The 15,230-nt window shown below is 47.6% G+C and overlaps 3 protein-coding genes across 5 annotated transcripts; 1 reads left to right on the top strand and 2 right to left on the bottom strand.

Annotated features, from left to right (window-relative positions):
• Positions 1–72: 72 nt before the first annotated feature.
• On the top strand, positions 73–1,729 carry rbm48 (RNA binding motif protein 48). Its single transcript, XM_076016032.1, has 5 exons — positions 73–226; positions 350–540; positions 643–788; positions 905–1,461; positions 1,550–1,729. Exons 1-5 carry the CDS (start codon positions 98–100, stop codon positions 1,610–1,612), a joined length of 1,086 nt encoding a protein of 361 aa, XP_075872147.1. The 5' UTR covers positions 73–97; the 3' UTR covers positions 1,613–1,729.
• Positions 1,610–3,541, bottom strand: clxn (calaxin). 2 transcript variants are annotated; one of them, XM_076016033.1, is made up of 6 exons: positions 3,261–3,536; positions 2,951–3,109; positions 2,297–2,401; positions 2,063–2,214; positions 1,882–1,986; positions 1,610–1,783 (listed from the first exon to the last, which is right to left on the bottom strand). In XM_076016033.1, exons 1-6 carry the CDS (start codon positions 3,334–3,336, stop codon positions 1,733–1,735), a joined length of 648 nt encoding a protein of 215 aa, XP_075872148.1. In that variant the 5' UTR covers positions 3,337–3,536; the 3' UTR covers positions 1,610–1,732. The 2 variants fall into 2 exon arrangements, with proteins under 2 accessions (XP_075872148.1, XP_075872149.1); XM_076016034.1 differs by lacking the exon at positions 2,297–2,401 and having other exon boundaries at positions 3,261–3,541.
• A 667-nt stretch (positions 3,542–4,208) lies between these two features.
• Positions 4,209–13,675, bottom strand: sytl1 (synaptotagmin-like 1). 2 transcript variants are annotated; one of them, XM_076016030.1, is made up of 15 exons: positions 13,530–13,675; positions 11,697–11,814; positions 11,217–11,365; positions 10,984–11,113; positions 10,840–10,897; positions 9,766–9,802; positions 9,652–9,692; positions 9,441–9,557; positions 9,147–9,313; positions 8,883–8,985; positions 8,124–8,285; positions 7,768–7,846; positions 7,526–7,625; positions 6,657–6,862; positions 4,209–4,789 (listed from the first exon to the last, which is right to left on the bottom strand). In XM_076016030.1, exons 2-15 carry the CDS (start codon positions 11,810–11,812, stop codon positions 4,650–4,652), a joined length of 1,605 nt encoding a protein of 534 aa, XP_075872145.1. In that variant the 5' UTR covers positions 11,813–11,814; positions 13,530–13,675; the 3' UTR covers positions 4,209–4,649. The 2 variants fall into 2 exon arrangements, with proteins under 2 accessions (XP_075872145.1, XP_075872146.1); XM_076016031.1 differs by having other exon boundaries at positions 10,840–10,894.
• Between the last annotated feature and the right edge of the window lie 1,555 nt (positions 13,676–15,230).

Here is a 15,230-nt window from a genome sequence, read left to right as displayed (position 1 = left end):
AAAGCAAAAACGTGGATCTGCCGTAAATTCTTACGTGTTGTTGCGAATTTGTGCTTTTGTTTTGAAGTGCAAAAGCTGGACGCTTGTTTCCGGGAAAATGGCGGCAGCCGACAACAACAAGACGAGCTGTTGGAGCGTCCCAGAGGTTTATAAACACCACGAACAACGGAAAATATGTATTTCTCGACCCAAATACAGGGAGGGCAGGAGAGAAAAAGCTGTCAAGGTATCAATATGCTGAATATGTCAAACAATACACCCAACACGAAATATTACAGCGCGTGGCGGGATCGAAACAGAGCTGAACATACAGAGCAGAGCCAATCGCATCATTTTTTTTATTCGTCAGGTGTACACCATCAACCTGGAATCTCGGTACCTGATGGTCCAGGGGGTCCCAGCCATCGGGGTCATGACCGAGCTCATCCAGCTGTGCGCTCTGTACGGAGCCGTGGAGGAGTACCGGCCGCTAGACGAATACCCTGCCGAGGAGTTCACGGAGGTCTACCTGGTCAAGTTCCAGAGACTGACCAGTGCCAGGTGACAGGAGGACGTCACACACTGTCGCGGAAACATTAAACACAAAAAAACAAAAAAAAAAAACAACGTTTATCTATTTGTGCCTCCGTGTTTGTTGTTTAGAGCCGCCAAGCGAAACATGGATGAAAAGAGTTTCTACGGTGGTGTGCTGCATGTGTGCTACGTCCCAGAATATGAGACCGTGGAAGATACAAGGCTGAAGCTGCAGGACCGGAGGAGCTATATAATGAGGGCCTTTCGCAATAAAGGTATTGTTTTCACGCAGTACATAAATTTCATTACACACAGTCTCAAGAAATAGGCTCTGACTTCTTAAATATATATATATTTTGACCGATATCTTCCGTATATTCTTGTGACCTAGTTAGAGAAAGGGCAAAGAAGGAGTCATCAGACTTGGAGCCACTGTCATCAGACTCTGTTATTACATCTCGGGAGGCCACTGGCCAGGATAAAGCCCTTCGCAATGACAATCCAGAGACTTCCAACAACTGTCATTATCCTAGCTTTCCCCTACTGCCATTACCACCCCGGGAATATCGCACATATGGAGATAAAACTCAGTATGGAGGTGTACCAACAGAAGACAAGATGGGAACGTTGCATAATGCCATAATTAAGACGAAACAGCAGCCGGAGCCGAGTCCAAGCGCCAGTCGAACGTCTTCGTCCGGAGAGAAGAGCACAGAGCGCAGAGTCGCCCCAAAGCAGTCGGCAGCGGTAAGATTTGTGCCGCGGATGACACATTTGGAGAGCAAGAAACGCAGGATGCAAGAGGCGGAGGCGGAGCGTTCAGGGACTGACGTAGCAAGAGATAATGAGCCACTCATCGGACCCAGACTTCCAGAAACGCCCAAGCTTGACATGGAGGACAACTCTCTCAACACAACCGTGAGCTTGATCAGGAACACACTGAAAAAGGTAACGTGTAATTTTTTTTTTCTTCTTGATTTGAATGTGATGGTGCCTTTTCTGCTGTCAGTCAAGTACATGTGTTTTCTTTTGTCAGGTGGAATCTGTTGCAGACTTCAAACCAGTGGAGAAAAAAGTGAAACCACGTCGTCGTATCTGACTGTGAATTTTTGGCTGGTCTTATTTATTAATTACTCTTGTATTGTTTTTATTTACACAGATTTTCCAACAGATTCTTATGTTTTGTTTTTTTTAAATAAACCACATGAATGCAATTCCTTCATTTTTCTCCTTGTTTCTTGAATACGTGTCGTTCGAATGTCTCAATTCGCTGGAAGAAAAGAGAAACCAAAGGTGAGAACATCCTCGTTCAGTTTATAGAAGCAAATCTCAACAACTCCATGTCACATCTTTTAATCTGGATTTTACCGCATCGTCAGGGAGGCACGTTCCAAAAGCCTCCAGTAAAAGATTCTCTTCCTTTACAGACTTTTCAAAGTCCGTGAAAGACAGTCTTCCATCGTGGTCGTGGTCCTGCAAAATAAATGGCATGTTGTTTTGTTTCCGTTGTTTGATGGCCAGTTTAGCAGCAATCTATCAATCACCTCACCATCTTCTTCAGTATGATCTCCACCAGGTCTTTAATGCCCTCGTCAGGGTCCTCCTCGCTGGGCTGCCTGATCAGGCTGTCCTTCAGCATGTGAAACATCTCCTCCCGGGAGATGTAGTTGTCACCATTCAGATCATAGACGTGGAAACAATCTAAGCAGCACAGAGACGGAAACATCAGCGGCGTGATGACAGAGCGAACTGTGAGTGGCGTCGCACACAGCTCAGGGCTCACATCGGATCCGCTCATCCAAAGTCCCTCGGAGGAAAACGGAAAGTCCCACCACCCATTCTTTGACGCTGACGAAGCTGTCGCTGTCTTTGTCGAACGTCCTGAAGACTGAGAGACGGATGAACAGAAACGATTATCAGAGCGGTGTCGGTCGGCGCCCTCAGTCTCGACATCCAGCACTGACATCCACCAGCGATCTGCAGACTTTTAAAAGTGCCTCACTATAGACATTTTGAAACCTTTATTTCTCAGCTCAGACTCCAGTGGAAGAACCCTGGAGGACGAATTATTTAAAAATAATAATAGAATGATAATCAAACTAAAACACTTTGTAAAAGATGTACTTTACAGAGTTGTGAGGAGGTCAATGACTGATGGCCAGAATGCTGATCACTCTTAGAAAACACTGGTTCAATAAATCTTCACTGTATGTCAAGTTTGTCTCCCACTACACTTAAATCCTAACATTCTGCACGATATTCAACAGATTAGTTTCCTCCAAGATTATAGCGTTGTGGTTTTTTTCTTCCTCCGATATCGTTTTGTTACGATTTCGTGACGTCAGGACGCAACGCGGAAACTATTGGACCACCTACTGCACGTTGGTCCTTCAGAATTTTTGGTCAAACTTTCAAATGGACCTTGCAGCGTGCGTACCTCCATCCATGATCATGTCGTCGGTCATGCCGAAGTTGTTGTGCAGGATGCTCCGGAACTTCCCCCTGTCCAGACCGGAAGTGGCTTTCTTGGCGAGGCTCGACTCCCCCACCAGCGCGTTGAACTCCCGTATGAGACAACAAACCTCCGCTTTACTGACTGTGGGCATTTAAGTAGTTGGAATCAATAACAGAAATTAATCGATTTAGAGTTTTCCCAAATGAATTCAATTATGAATTATTCAATGAATAATTAGCGAGTAATATTTAACAAAAACAACAACGAAACTTCTTTTAGACCGGAAACTCACAGTGTTCAACGTGTTTGGAGATGCTTTCGGCACGAGCCTGGATCAGCTTTCTGCTCATCGCGGACAGTTCCGACATGTTGACGGTGCAGCGAGACTCCCGACCTCAACAATCTGATGTTGACTCTTCGTCTCCATGGCAACAGCGCGGCATGACCCCCAAATCTAATTTCCGCTCTCAATATTCACCCGCTGCTTCTCAAACCAAGTGCAGGACTGGGAAACCTTCGGAAGGTTTTAACCTTTTCTTCTGTCTTTTTTTTTTTTTTTTTAGATGAAGCTATGTTCACCATAGGCAGCTTTTCTAAGTATTCGTTCTTCTCAAAATAATCTTGGAATGGTGTAAAACATGTTATGGGAAATTTTTTAAATAAAATTAAGGTTCATTTCGAAACCGACATAGTGCATTAAAAGCACAAGATGCGTATAATTGAATGAGGCAGCAGTAATGACAACTTTTCAGTTCTCTGTTAAGCGTAACGTGGTCGCCCTCTGGCGGCTACTGTGGTACTGCCTCAAGACAGACATCCACTGCTGATGCAATCTGCCTTGAGTATACTTTTCCCTCTTCAGCGTTTCATGCAGTTGCACTTGTCAAGGTTGACCAGAAGGTGGCGGTCAGGTGATTCTTGCTGAAAGTGTAGTGGTGACGTGACAACCGCAGGGATCTTGGGTTCTACCCACTCCTGCCATCGTCTGCCTTGGCAGGTTGAAGTCAGGGTGGCACCCTGGATAAGTCATCAGTTCATCGCAGTGCCAACACACACACACACAGACACACACACACAGACAGACTCACACACCCACATTCACACTTACAGACGATTTTTCGAGCTGCTGATTATGGAGCCACAGCGACACACACACACACACACACACACACACACACACACACACACACACACACACACACACACACACACACACACACACACACAGAAAGAATAACTCTTATATCCTTTTTCTCCACAATTTAATCTTTCCGCGTGGTCACTAAAGAAGACTGTGAATAAATTATTTTTCATTATTCGATTAATCTCAACATCTCAAATCATTTAAATATACCACAGTGGATTACAAAGGCACATTTCTGAGGCAGGGCACAGTCTGAACAAAAAAAAATAAATTCAAGTGAGACATTAAAAATGCAGACACATATTGCATAATGATAAAAAAAAACAATCAAAAAAAAAAACCCTGATCAAGACCTTATTAGTTCAACATTGCACTATTACTGCTTCCTCTAAGAGTGTGAGCTGTGTAAAAAAAACAAAAAAACAAACAACAACAAATAGTGTATGTGTGTGTTCTCTTGTGACAGCCTAAAGGGGCCTTGATGGTGCCCCCTTCTGTCCACGTGAGCATGTCTTACTGGGTTGTCATGCATTTGCACTAGGACCAGTGTGCCAGGTCCGTTCTGACTGGCAGTGTGGCATCAACCCAGTGGTTTGGGTTTTTGATCATGGTGACCCACGCGGCCACTTCCTCTTCGGTGGAGTCCATCCAGCTGACAGCTTCCCCGTAACTCAGACCTGCCGGCGAGAGAGCAGACGTCATTCCCTCAGTGACCAGAGGAGGCAGCAATAACACCGCTTCTCTGGACAGCAGGCACGAGAAAATGTTTTCATGTTTGAATCCGAATAAAAGAAGAACGCAGTCACTCAATCACTCAAAATCACAGTGTTCAATTTCATCAGAGTAATAACAAACAACCACCAAAGTCAACATGGGGAGGCCCCGCCTCCTTCACCCAGCAGTGCAGTTGAACCGGTGAGATTTAAAAGCTTCACTGTTTCAAAGGGACTCCTGCAAAGTTGCCCTGAAACACCACAGAAGAAGACAAACAACGAGGCTGCTGTGGACTGGAGGGTGTTTGTGGGACATTCTCTCCGGGGCTCAGGACCAGGAAGAACATGTGAAACGTGTCCCGACAGATTTGGGGAACTTCCACCCGGCAGGGCTGCCGCAGCGCTGCCCCGCCTTACCAAATACTACAACTTGTTGTTGGAATCCGTTTACAGGTGGAAGCTTATCACTTCTCACCACCGCACCAGAATAATTCCTCTCGGGGCTCCAAACAGTGTGACAGTGGTTTGATCTGCAGCCTCAGCAGCACCGCAGCTCGTTTCTCACCCTGATGTCCCGAAACTTCATCTTTTTTTTTTGTGTGTCATCTGCCGCATCATATCCCATCATCTCCCTGGTCACTAAAGCATAAATGAGGCTTCACATTATTGAACGTGAGCGTCATGAACTCCCTGTGACCCTGAGACGATCTCGCTCAGACTCTGACAGGGACGTGTGAAAATGCCTGAAATAGCGACGGGACAGAATGGAATACGGCGGCCGCTGCCGCAGCAGGGGAAACACAACTGGGCTTTTATGGCTTCATCAGCAAATCTGACCGTGAAACGAAGCAGTTGGTGCCCTGACGGAGCACTGGCTGTCCTCCTGCTGCTGCACACGCCACAGCAAAATGTCAGGACCCCCCTCCCCCACCCTCCCACCAGGTCTCTGATCCCAGGCAGCCAGCACCGATTTCATCATTCAGGTTTTTTTTTTTGTTTTTTTTTTACTGTGCCACGAAAGTCTGCCTCACCTTATAAGGACAAGAGGGAGTGACTCACTTCCCCCGACAGGCTGGGCCCGGGAGAGCCGTTTGATAAGAGATGAGATCCTCTGCACCACGACAAACACAAGGTGAGTGTCTGCACACGCAGCTGCAGGAGTGATCAGCCTGTGGTGTCGCCCCCAATGATGATGACAATGACTTGCAATATCATCCATTATAGCCATTTCAAAAATTAAAAAAAAAACAATCCTCCCTGCATCCCAAGTTGTCCACAGTGTGGTTTCACATCATCAGAATTTCCCTCTGATGAATGCAAAGCTGCAGCACACAGAAGGTTCAGCATAATACAAGTTTTCATATTTTTTGTTTTTCAAATGCAGTAGCAGCAGTAGTAGCAGCAGCAGCAGCAGAAGCAGAAGCAGCAGCAGCAGCAGCAGCAGCAGTAGCAGAAGCAGCAGCAGCAGCAGAAGCAGCAGTAGCAGAAGCAGCAGCAGCAGCAGCAGCAGCAGCAGCAGAAGCAGCAGCAGCAGAAGCAGAAGCAGCAGCAGCAGCAGCAGCAGCAGCAGCAGCAGCAGCAGCAGCCTCCCATCATTAGTTACTGAATAGAAAGAAGGAAGGCAACAAAAAACCAAGAGAGGAGCCAATACCTGGCTGTAGGGTGTGGTCACAGAGGAGGGGGAGGAGTCAGCGTGGTGTGGGTGCCCTTTGTGATGTCACAAACGGGTGTGTTCCACAACCGTGTGTATGTAGCACACAACAGAAGGAAGCTGTGGGTGGATTTCTACTAGTTTCCGGGCCGGTTCTGGCCGGTTGTGGGCGGTTCTCACCGGTTCCACAGCTCAGACGGACTCCGCCCAGGATGTGGCGTTTGAGGCCTTCGCGCTGCCAGACGCTCAGCTCGGCGCAGGCCTCCCTCAGGTCGCTGGCGTGGAAGCCGTCGTACACCATGGTGTGGTTGTACTTGGGGCTGATGGAGCGCTTCACCATCCGGGTCTTCTGGCCGCTCTCCCGGCTGGCGTCCGGCAGGATGTAGCTGCACGCAGCGGCGGCGACAGTCAGTTTAACTGGAGACACTGCAACCACTGAGATTTATCGGTCGAACGAAAATTTCTTGCGAAAAAAAAGGACAAAGTGTGGCCGCGCAACAGTGTTATGCAGATGACATCAAATTTAGTGGACATCTAATAATACATATATACAGTATATACAGTATATACATATATGGGAATTACTTGTGCAAACCAGACATTTTGTTTCAGTTCCTCTAAAGGTAATTTATTAAGTTTTTAGACCCCATGAAAGGAAGTGAGGCCACTGCCGTCACTTCATTCCTTTACTATTTATTCATAATTCATCATTTTTATTCATTTGCTCCCGGCAGTCACTTGGCACTTCCTCTTCTAGTCTGCCTGCTTTAATTGGCTTTAAACTTGACTCTGCGCCCACTGTCTGTATCCAGGAACTTAAATGCCCTGAAACAAGGATGATTCACGCACGTTGGCCGGGTCCAAAGTTGTATTTTTTAGTTTCATTGACCAGAAATACGCATTTAAAGATTTTCAGATTTTTTATTTTATTTTATTTTTTATTTTATTTAATAGATTTTTTTTTTTTTCTGGGGGCGGGGGGGTGGGGGGGGTTAAATTCAAAGACCTTTGCAAGAATATTGTGTGATGTTGATGCAGAACCGTCCCACCTTCTGACAAAGGAGTCAATAGGACCGCCTTTAAACGAGAGGAGTCCCTGCGCCTCTCTCAGCCAAATGTGGACCTCACCAGTCAGGGGAAGACCACCGCCTTGAACACACACACACACACACACACACACACACACACACACACACACACACACACACACACACACACACACATGTATCAGGTGTGGTGGGAGGGGATTGAAGTGAGTCGGACTGGTGGTGCTGCTGTGTCCTCTGCTCACCTTCAGAGCCGTCTGGGATGAATTTAATGGACAGCACAATGGTGCCGCGGCTGCTGATGGAGTCTGGGCTCAGATGAACCTGCAGGGGAGGAGAAGGGATCAGGAGGAGGAGAGGCTGAGACAGAGAGACATCGGCGAGAGGCGGAGCGAGGCGGACGTGCAGCAGGCAGCAGGGGGAGGGGCGTGGGGGGGGATTAAGGTTACATAAAGACGAGGCGTCGTTGAAATTCACAGCGTGTCTCCGTCTCCCCTCAGCGCTCGCAGCGCCTCGCGCTCTGGAACACGTGTGGGGTGGCTGTGGAGTGAGTGGTGCCGGGCCGGGCCGGGCCGGGCCGGGCCGGGCCAGGTCCACCTACCCTGGGCTGCAGGTCCTGCCACAGCGGCTGAGTGTAGGACCAGTCCCACAGGCCCAGGGACACCTCCACCTCCCCCAGGAAGACGTTGCGGCCCAGGGACTCGGCGTGCCACACCGACAGGTTGAGCGTGCGGCTCTGCAGCTCCCCGACGTTGACTTTATACTGCGGGGATGAGACGAGAGGGTGGAGATTATGTGACTGACCACACATTACACATACATGGGTGTTTGTTTGGCTTCAATCCACATATGGAAAGATTTTTAAGGCACTATGAATGAAGATTGGGGGGAGGGGGGGGGCACCCCATAACCCCGTGCTGTTTCACTGTTGTTGCTTTTTAAACCATTTGCAGGCCTCTGATTGGCCGACATTCAAAAGTGTTCTGCCCATGTTACGGCGTGAAGGGCTGTTTATGTGGAGCATGACTGTTGTATAATCAAGGGGGGTAGAAGGAAATCAGTACTTCCTCCAACTCCTTTTTGAACACATTTGAGAAGAGAAACGATCCCTTTCATCACATTTTTGAGAGGATCAATGATTGCATTTTTTTCCCCAATTTTTTTCTCAATGTATTATTATTGGTTTTTGTTTTGTATACTGTGGCTTTCATTAATTGTGTTCTTTTGTTTTTTGTTTTTTTCACATTGAAAATAGACATTAAGAAAGAAAGAAAGAAAGAAAGAAAGAAAGAGGGGAGGAACCAGCTGCAGCTTTTTTCCTGTCAAGACAGCAGCTTCACTTCACGCATCGGTGACTCACTCTGAGCGTCTGCTCGTAGACGGGGTTCAGCGTCTTCTTCTTCACCGACGTCTTCTTCTTACTGTGACTCGACAAGTCTGGCAGGAGGTAGGACTTCACATATCTGGGAGGGAGGGGGAGAAAAAACACACACACACACACACACACACACACACACACACACACACACACACACACACACACACACACACACACACACACACTTTTTCTCACTGAAACCGCGGGTGACATTGCCGCTGCACGCTGCCACACAGCGCCACTCACGGGTCGGAGCGGCTCTTGCGCGCCGAGGCGATGTCCTCGCAGCGGTGCACTCTGACGTGAAGCTCCTCCCTCTGGGCGTCGTAGAGCAGCGAGAACTGAATGCGGCCCCTCACCTCCACCGCGCCAAAGTCCCCCGAGCTGAAGAGGCTCATCATGCTGCCGCCGAGCTGCACACGCAACAGCGGCCATCAGCGCCGACGTCATCGTCTGGAGCTGAGTCATCTGGCTCTAGTTATAAAATACACGTGTGTGTGTGTGTGTGTGTGTGTGTGTGTGTGTGTGTGTGTGCTGCACCGTGGTGTTGGAATGGAGGCTGCAGGTGGAGCTGCTGTTTCTCAGCGAGACCGGCTCCGGGTCCGTCATGCTGCTGCTCCAGGAGTCTGAGTCCCCGTTTCGAGCGTCAAAGTCACCCTGAGCGCATCAAAGAAAGAAGCGTTTTCAGCTGAAGCTCCTCCCCCCCCCCATCTTCCCACTGATCTGAGAACCAGCGCCTTTTAATCATCACCTCCTGCTTATCCAGAAAACCGTTAGTTCTCTTTTCGGATTCTGCGGAAAGGAAAAGAGAGATTAGAAACGACGCTGAGGAGGTTTGCAGAGGCTCTCGGAGACACTTTGGTACCTTTGGAGGAGGAGGAGCTGTAGGTTTGGAAGGGGTCCTGCAGGTGGAGATGATAAGACAAATTTAAGACGGTTTGTCTCAACCTGGTAACCTTGCACGGCAGCGGGAGCGTTTCTCAAACCAACCATTTATCACATTCTGCTAGCTTAGCATCAGTTTAGCATCGCTTTAGCGCATGGCTTCTTGTTGGACACCAGGGGGCGACGATATTGGCACTCTGCCAAGGCCAGTCTAGAGTAGAGTGACTCAATGCTGTGAAATGTGTTAAATGCTGCTAGGACACAATGCTAGCCACTGTAACATTAGCTAGGCTCACAGTAGGGATGCAAATGATCGATTAATCGTTAGTTGATTGACTTCATCGATCGATTAACGATTAATTCATAAGCTGCGATTTTTCCTGAGAACCTAAATTTCAAAATGAAAAATGTGTAAGGAAGACATTCAATAATGTGGAGGCTCCAATGTGACCCATTTTTACATTCGAGAACAGTAAAACACCCTCAACATTGATCCTCTGACTTCAAATTGACTTCTAATGGGTCACATTTCAACTAAAATGTGTTCTAGGTATATTATGACCATCAGAGTATCTACAGGTGAATTGCTCTTTCCTGCCATTACACTGTTACGATGATATTAACTACTGTGTAAAAAAATGTTCAATGTTTAATTTACTCGATTAAATTCTTCAACGACAATGAATCGATAATTCATTAATTGTTAACGTCCCCAGTTCACAGTCACTTCCTGTATTTCCTGTCAGTTGGCTTGCAGCAGTTATTTCCTGGTCTCTCTCCCAACTTGGGCCAAAACGGATGGGATTTTTTTCCCATTTTGTCTTTTACAACATATCGGATTTAACAAAATTTAAAAAAAAAATCAAAGCTCCAATAATGACGAATGAGAAGAGACGGTGTCAAAACCACAAAACACATAAAAGGACACAACACAGTTCCAACAGTCTAAGAAATAAAAACAATCAAAATTGGAGTTGAGTGAAATGAATGAGATTTTTTTCCAAGCCGCCGTGGAAGGTTTCAGCTGACTGCAGACAGGAGGAAGGATGTGTACCTTGGCTCTGGGATGTCTCACTCTGGGTGTGGACACAGGTTTCAAGCTCGCCTGACTTCTGGAAACAAAATTCAGAGATTTTGCAAAAAAAAAAAAAAAAAGCAACAATCTGAGATTATTTGTGCCTGGGAATCCTGCACTGACCCTTCGCTCTCCTCATCCTTGGAGGCCTCCAGTCGTCGCTCCGCCTCTGTGGCAGAGTGGTTCTGCTCGCCATTGCGGGAGTCTTTCTCCGTCTCGCCCTTGAACAGCTCAGCGAGCGGAGCCTCAGACGCTGAGAGGAGACAAACAGAGCAGAGCGGAGAAGACATCAGCTTCCCGCCAGCCTCCGAGTGTGTGGAGGAGGCGGAGTGTGGACGGAGAGGACGTAGCGGAACCTCTGCTCCTCGTCCTGCGGTGGCGGATGGAGGCGTGGACCAGGGCGCTGGCCGACCCGGCCCGGTGCCGCTTGCTGCACTCCTCGGTGAACCAGGCGCCCGACAGCGAGCGCAGACGCCGGGGGTCCGTCTCCGTCCGCTCCAGGCTCCTGCAGCACCGGCGTTGACACTCGGCTTTAGTCGCATGATGACGCACAATTACAGAGCGCAGAGTCAACACCACTCGACCGATGTTGGCCTACGTGATCAAAATCAAACAGTCGCTGCAGCTGCTGCTGCTGCTGCACGACTCTCTGGTTGTGCAGGAGGAGGTTCTGATCGTTTAGAAAAAAAAAAATCGAATTTGTGTCTGCAGAACAACAACGACAGCTTTTACGCGACATTTTCCTACTTGTTGAGACCGCAGTTGGCTCATCGAACTCACTGACCGACCACAAGTCGCAAAGATGCTTTAAAACCGCATCAGCAGTCACCTCTGACCTTACACGCCCTTCATCGACGAGCTGCAGATCCAAGTCCCGCTGCAGGACCTGCAGGATGGCGGACTGCTCCTCCTCGGTCAGATGGGTCAGGTCGAGAGAAGAGTTGCCCTCCATCGCTGGACAACCAACAGCGAGAGGCCAAAACAAACAGAGAGGGAAAAGCCGTGAAAAATAAATAAATAATCACAGAGCCATGGCTTACAAATGATTTGTAAAATATCTGGAAGATTCAAACGTTGGATGGAGGATAAAGGGAAATGTCGGTTTAAACACAAGAAGACCATTCTGTTGACATCAGGTTGGCTTACGTTGAAGGAGAACCAACTAAACATACATTTCTAAACACAATGGCCTTTACAAAAGAGATGGAAAAGAAGCTCAGGACAAAGTCAAAGGGTTAAAACTAAGCTCATTATGTGCAAACTTCCAACAGAGTCCAACAGCAACATCTGTCATCGTCCCAAAAAAGCAAAAAGTAAGTTGCTGTCAGCCACAATAGAGAATCGCAGCCTCACTGAGCCTCTCTTCAATAACAATCTCCATGAAAAAAAACATGAGACCGCTTGCGTCGAACTTTGCTTCTGTTCTGACAAACAACCTCTCGCTGCAGGGAAAAGCCACTCCGCCGTGTTCGACTGCGAGACAGACACGTGATCAAAACCTACAGAAAGACACAGGCGGCGAACATTTGCAGGATCCACCACGCCTCCATTCAAACACCTGCACTTCACAGAAAAAGAAAAATCTGAAAATGAAAACCAGCCAGCAGTGAGTCGGAGTCGGAGTGAGACTCACACTGTTGTTAGGCAACCTGGCCAACTAAAGCACGACACGTCACATGATGCACACGGTGGCATTTTAAGCTGATTCTTCCTGCTACGACTTCATTCATTTGAATAACTCCCGAGGCCTCACAGCGCAGCAAACAGAGCGACTGCAGCCCCAGACTTTATTTTGGTTATTACAAGGTGGACATTTTAGAGAATAAAAAAAAAACTTCATCAAAATAACAATAACACTCTTATCTATGAATACATTGTCATCAGAGTGTCATTTGTTTGTTTGTTTGTTTGTTGTTGCCATTTTTGAGGTGAATTGAAGCTTCTTCTTTTTCTTTTTTAATGTTCGATTAGCTGAAAACAAAACATTTAGTAGCGCAGTTTAAAATGAGATTTATGCTGCAGCACTTCAGACGTTAGATATTATTTTTTAACAGTGTGTCTGGAGTGGTGTGTGTGTGTGTGTGTGTGTGTGTGTGTGTGTGTGTGTGTGTGTGTGTCATCTCCGAAGCCCCAAAGTTATTTACCTTGCGATAATTAGCGCATGCGCAGATCGTTTCTCCCGTCAACTCAGCAGTTAGGAACAAACAGGATGTCAAACGACGGAGCAGCGGAGTTTACAACAGGACACCTGCACGACGCAGACGCATTTAAAAAAAAAAAAAAAAAAAAAAAAAAATTGTACTAAAAAGCACAATTAACCGTCACGACAATCTTAACGACGACGACACAATTGTAAGAAGAACATAACAAAAGTGACCAACTCATTCAAAGTTAATCCAAAGTCGCGTAGTTGTTTGTTTTTTTTTCTTCTTCTTCTTCCTGACGGTGTGATACCGCTTGACAAACTACCTAAACGACCCCAGAATTTCCTGGAGGAGTTCAAAACATAACGAGCCCGTGCAGCGATTTAACTCATTCCACAAAAAAAAAACTCCGTGAGAGTTTCGACACCTGTCTGCGGTGGTTGTCTGTCTGTCTGTCTCTCTCGAGGCAACACGACCCGCGCGCCACCGCAAAAAGAAATGGCGAAAAAGAAGAGTGTGTTCTACCTCACTCGTCAGCGGCTCCCATCTGTGGTGGCGGAGTTACGTGAGGAGAGACACACACAAAACACACACACACACAAAAAGTTGTGTGTCACGGCGTGTGCGCGCAACGCGCGGCGCCGTGGGAACGCCTATTTCTTCGAGCCGAGGCCGCGCGTGCAGAGGAGGGACCGAGGTAGAGTGGCTGCGTGCACGCGCGTCGCGTGTGTGTGTGTGTGTGTGTGTGTGTGTGTGTGTGTGTGGCTTTTGCGGTGTTTTAGGAGTGGTGCGTGTGACGGACACACACACACACACACACACACACACACACAAAGACACACACGGATGTGTCGCCAAACAGCAGTTCGGAGGAGGGACACAACTTTTCCGTCCTGCTCCTCTCCACGCCTGCTAAACACACACACACGCACACACACACACACACACACACACACACACACACACACACACACACACGCACACACACTGATTCAGCTACCGCCACCACCCTCAACACCACTTGACGGCAGATATTAGCTTGTTTCGGGAAGCGGTAGTCCAAATTTACCAGCAGGCCCTGAAGCCAGCACAGTGTCATTTAATGTGGATTTAGAGCAGGGTTTGGCAAACTACGGCCCTGGGGCCATGTGCGGCCCGTTAAGTGTTTAATCTGGCCCGCTGAACTTGAAGAAAGTAAGTCATATAATAGCTATATTATCATCTATTTCCCAGTGTTTTAAGAGTCACTTCAATAAAAAGCTAAATGGTGCGGGGCTTCAAAGACATATTTTGTTGTAACACTTTTCTTCATTTTCAAAATTAACATTAAAGCAACAGGTTTTCTCCACATCCCATGATATATTTTCTTTGCTCGGCCCCCTCTGACACATTTTAGAACCCACTGTGGCCCCACCAGTCCAAAAATTTGCCCTCCCACTGTCTTAGAGGACGGGGACGCCTCAATGTGTGTGTGTGTGTGTGTGTGTGTGGGAAAGAATGACACACAAAAAAAACCCCACATCCATCAGTATTCAGCTCCGTCCGTCCCTGGTCGCACAACTTGGACGGCAGCCACCAATCTTTTTTTTTGTGGCGGCTCACTGAAGCCTGCACTGATCCTGGCTCTGCTCCCAACCTCCACCAGGGCTCTGAATGGGCCCCCCCCCCAGTGCATTCTGGGAAGTCCTCCTCCTGTCTGTGGGGCCTGTATCCATACAGATCCTCACCTGCAGGGACTGTGTGTGAGACCCGCAAACCAGAGCGACGCCAAGGCTGCGTTTAGTTTCTTTCACGTTGAGACGAGCGCAGAGGAGGAACAGCTGCGAGTCTGCACAGTTGATTCAGGCGGTGCAGAAGTTCTCACTGTGTCTGAACGGCATTCACTGAACAGTCTGGACGGGTTTGGGCAGGGAACAGAGGAGTGAGCAGCCAGTGACAGACAACTGTGGTTTAATTGAATTACAAAAAAAAAGGAAAAAAAAAAGAAAGAACAGAACGCTGTTTGACAAATCAACACAAAACACACATTCAACACAAGTGCAGTTAAAGCCACACTGACGGCCTTCAGATGAAACTGTGCTCTCTGCTGCTCCTCTCAGGTTACAAATATTCATTTCCTCCACCAGAACGTGTTCCGCATAACTTCCAGACTTTCCAAGTCGCCACAAGTTGACAAAGGGGGGAAACACAAACTACTTGAAATATTAGAAACACTTCAGGTTCAGT

Source organism: Nelusetta ayraudi, unplaced genomic scaffold, assembly GCF_046127955.1.
Source record: "Nelusetta ayraudi isolate G7.1 ecotype Tasmania unplaced genomic scaffold, CSIRO-AGI_Nayr_v1 ptg000212l, whole genome shotgun sequence".
NCBI lineage: Eukaryota > Metazoa > Chordata > Actinopteri > Tetraodontiformes > Monacanthidae > Nelusetta > Nelusetta ayraudi.
Note: the sequence above shows the minus strand (reverse complement) of the source record. Positions and strands in the feature narration are given on the sequence as shown.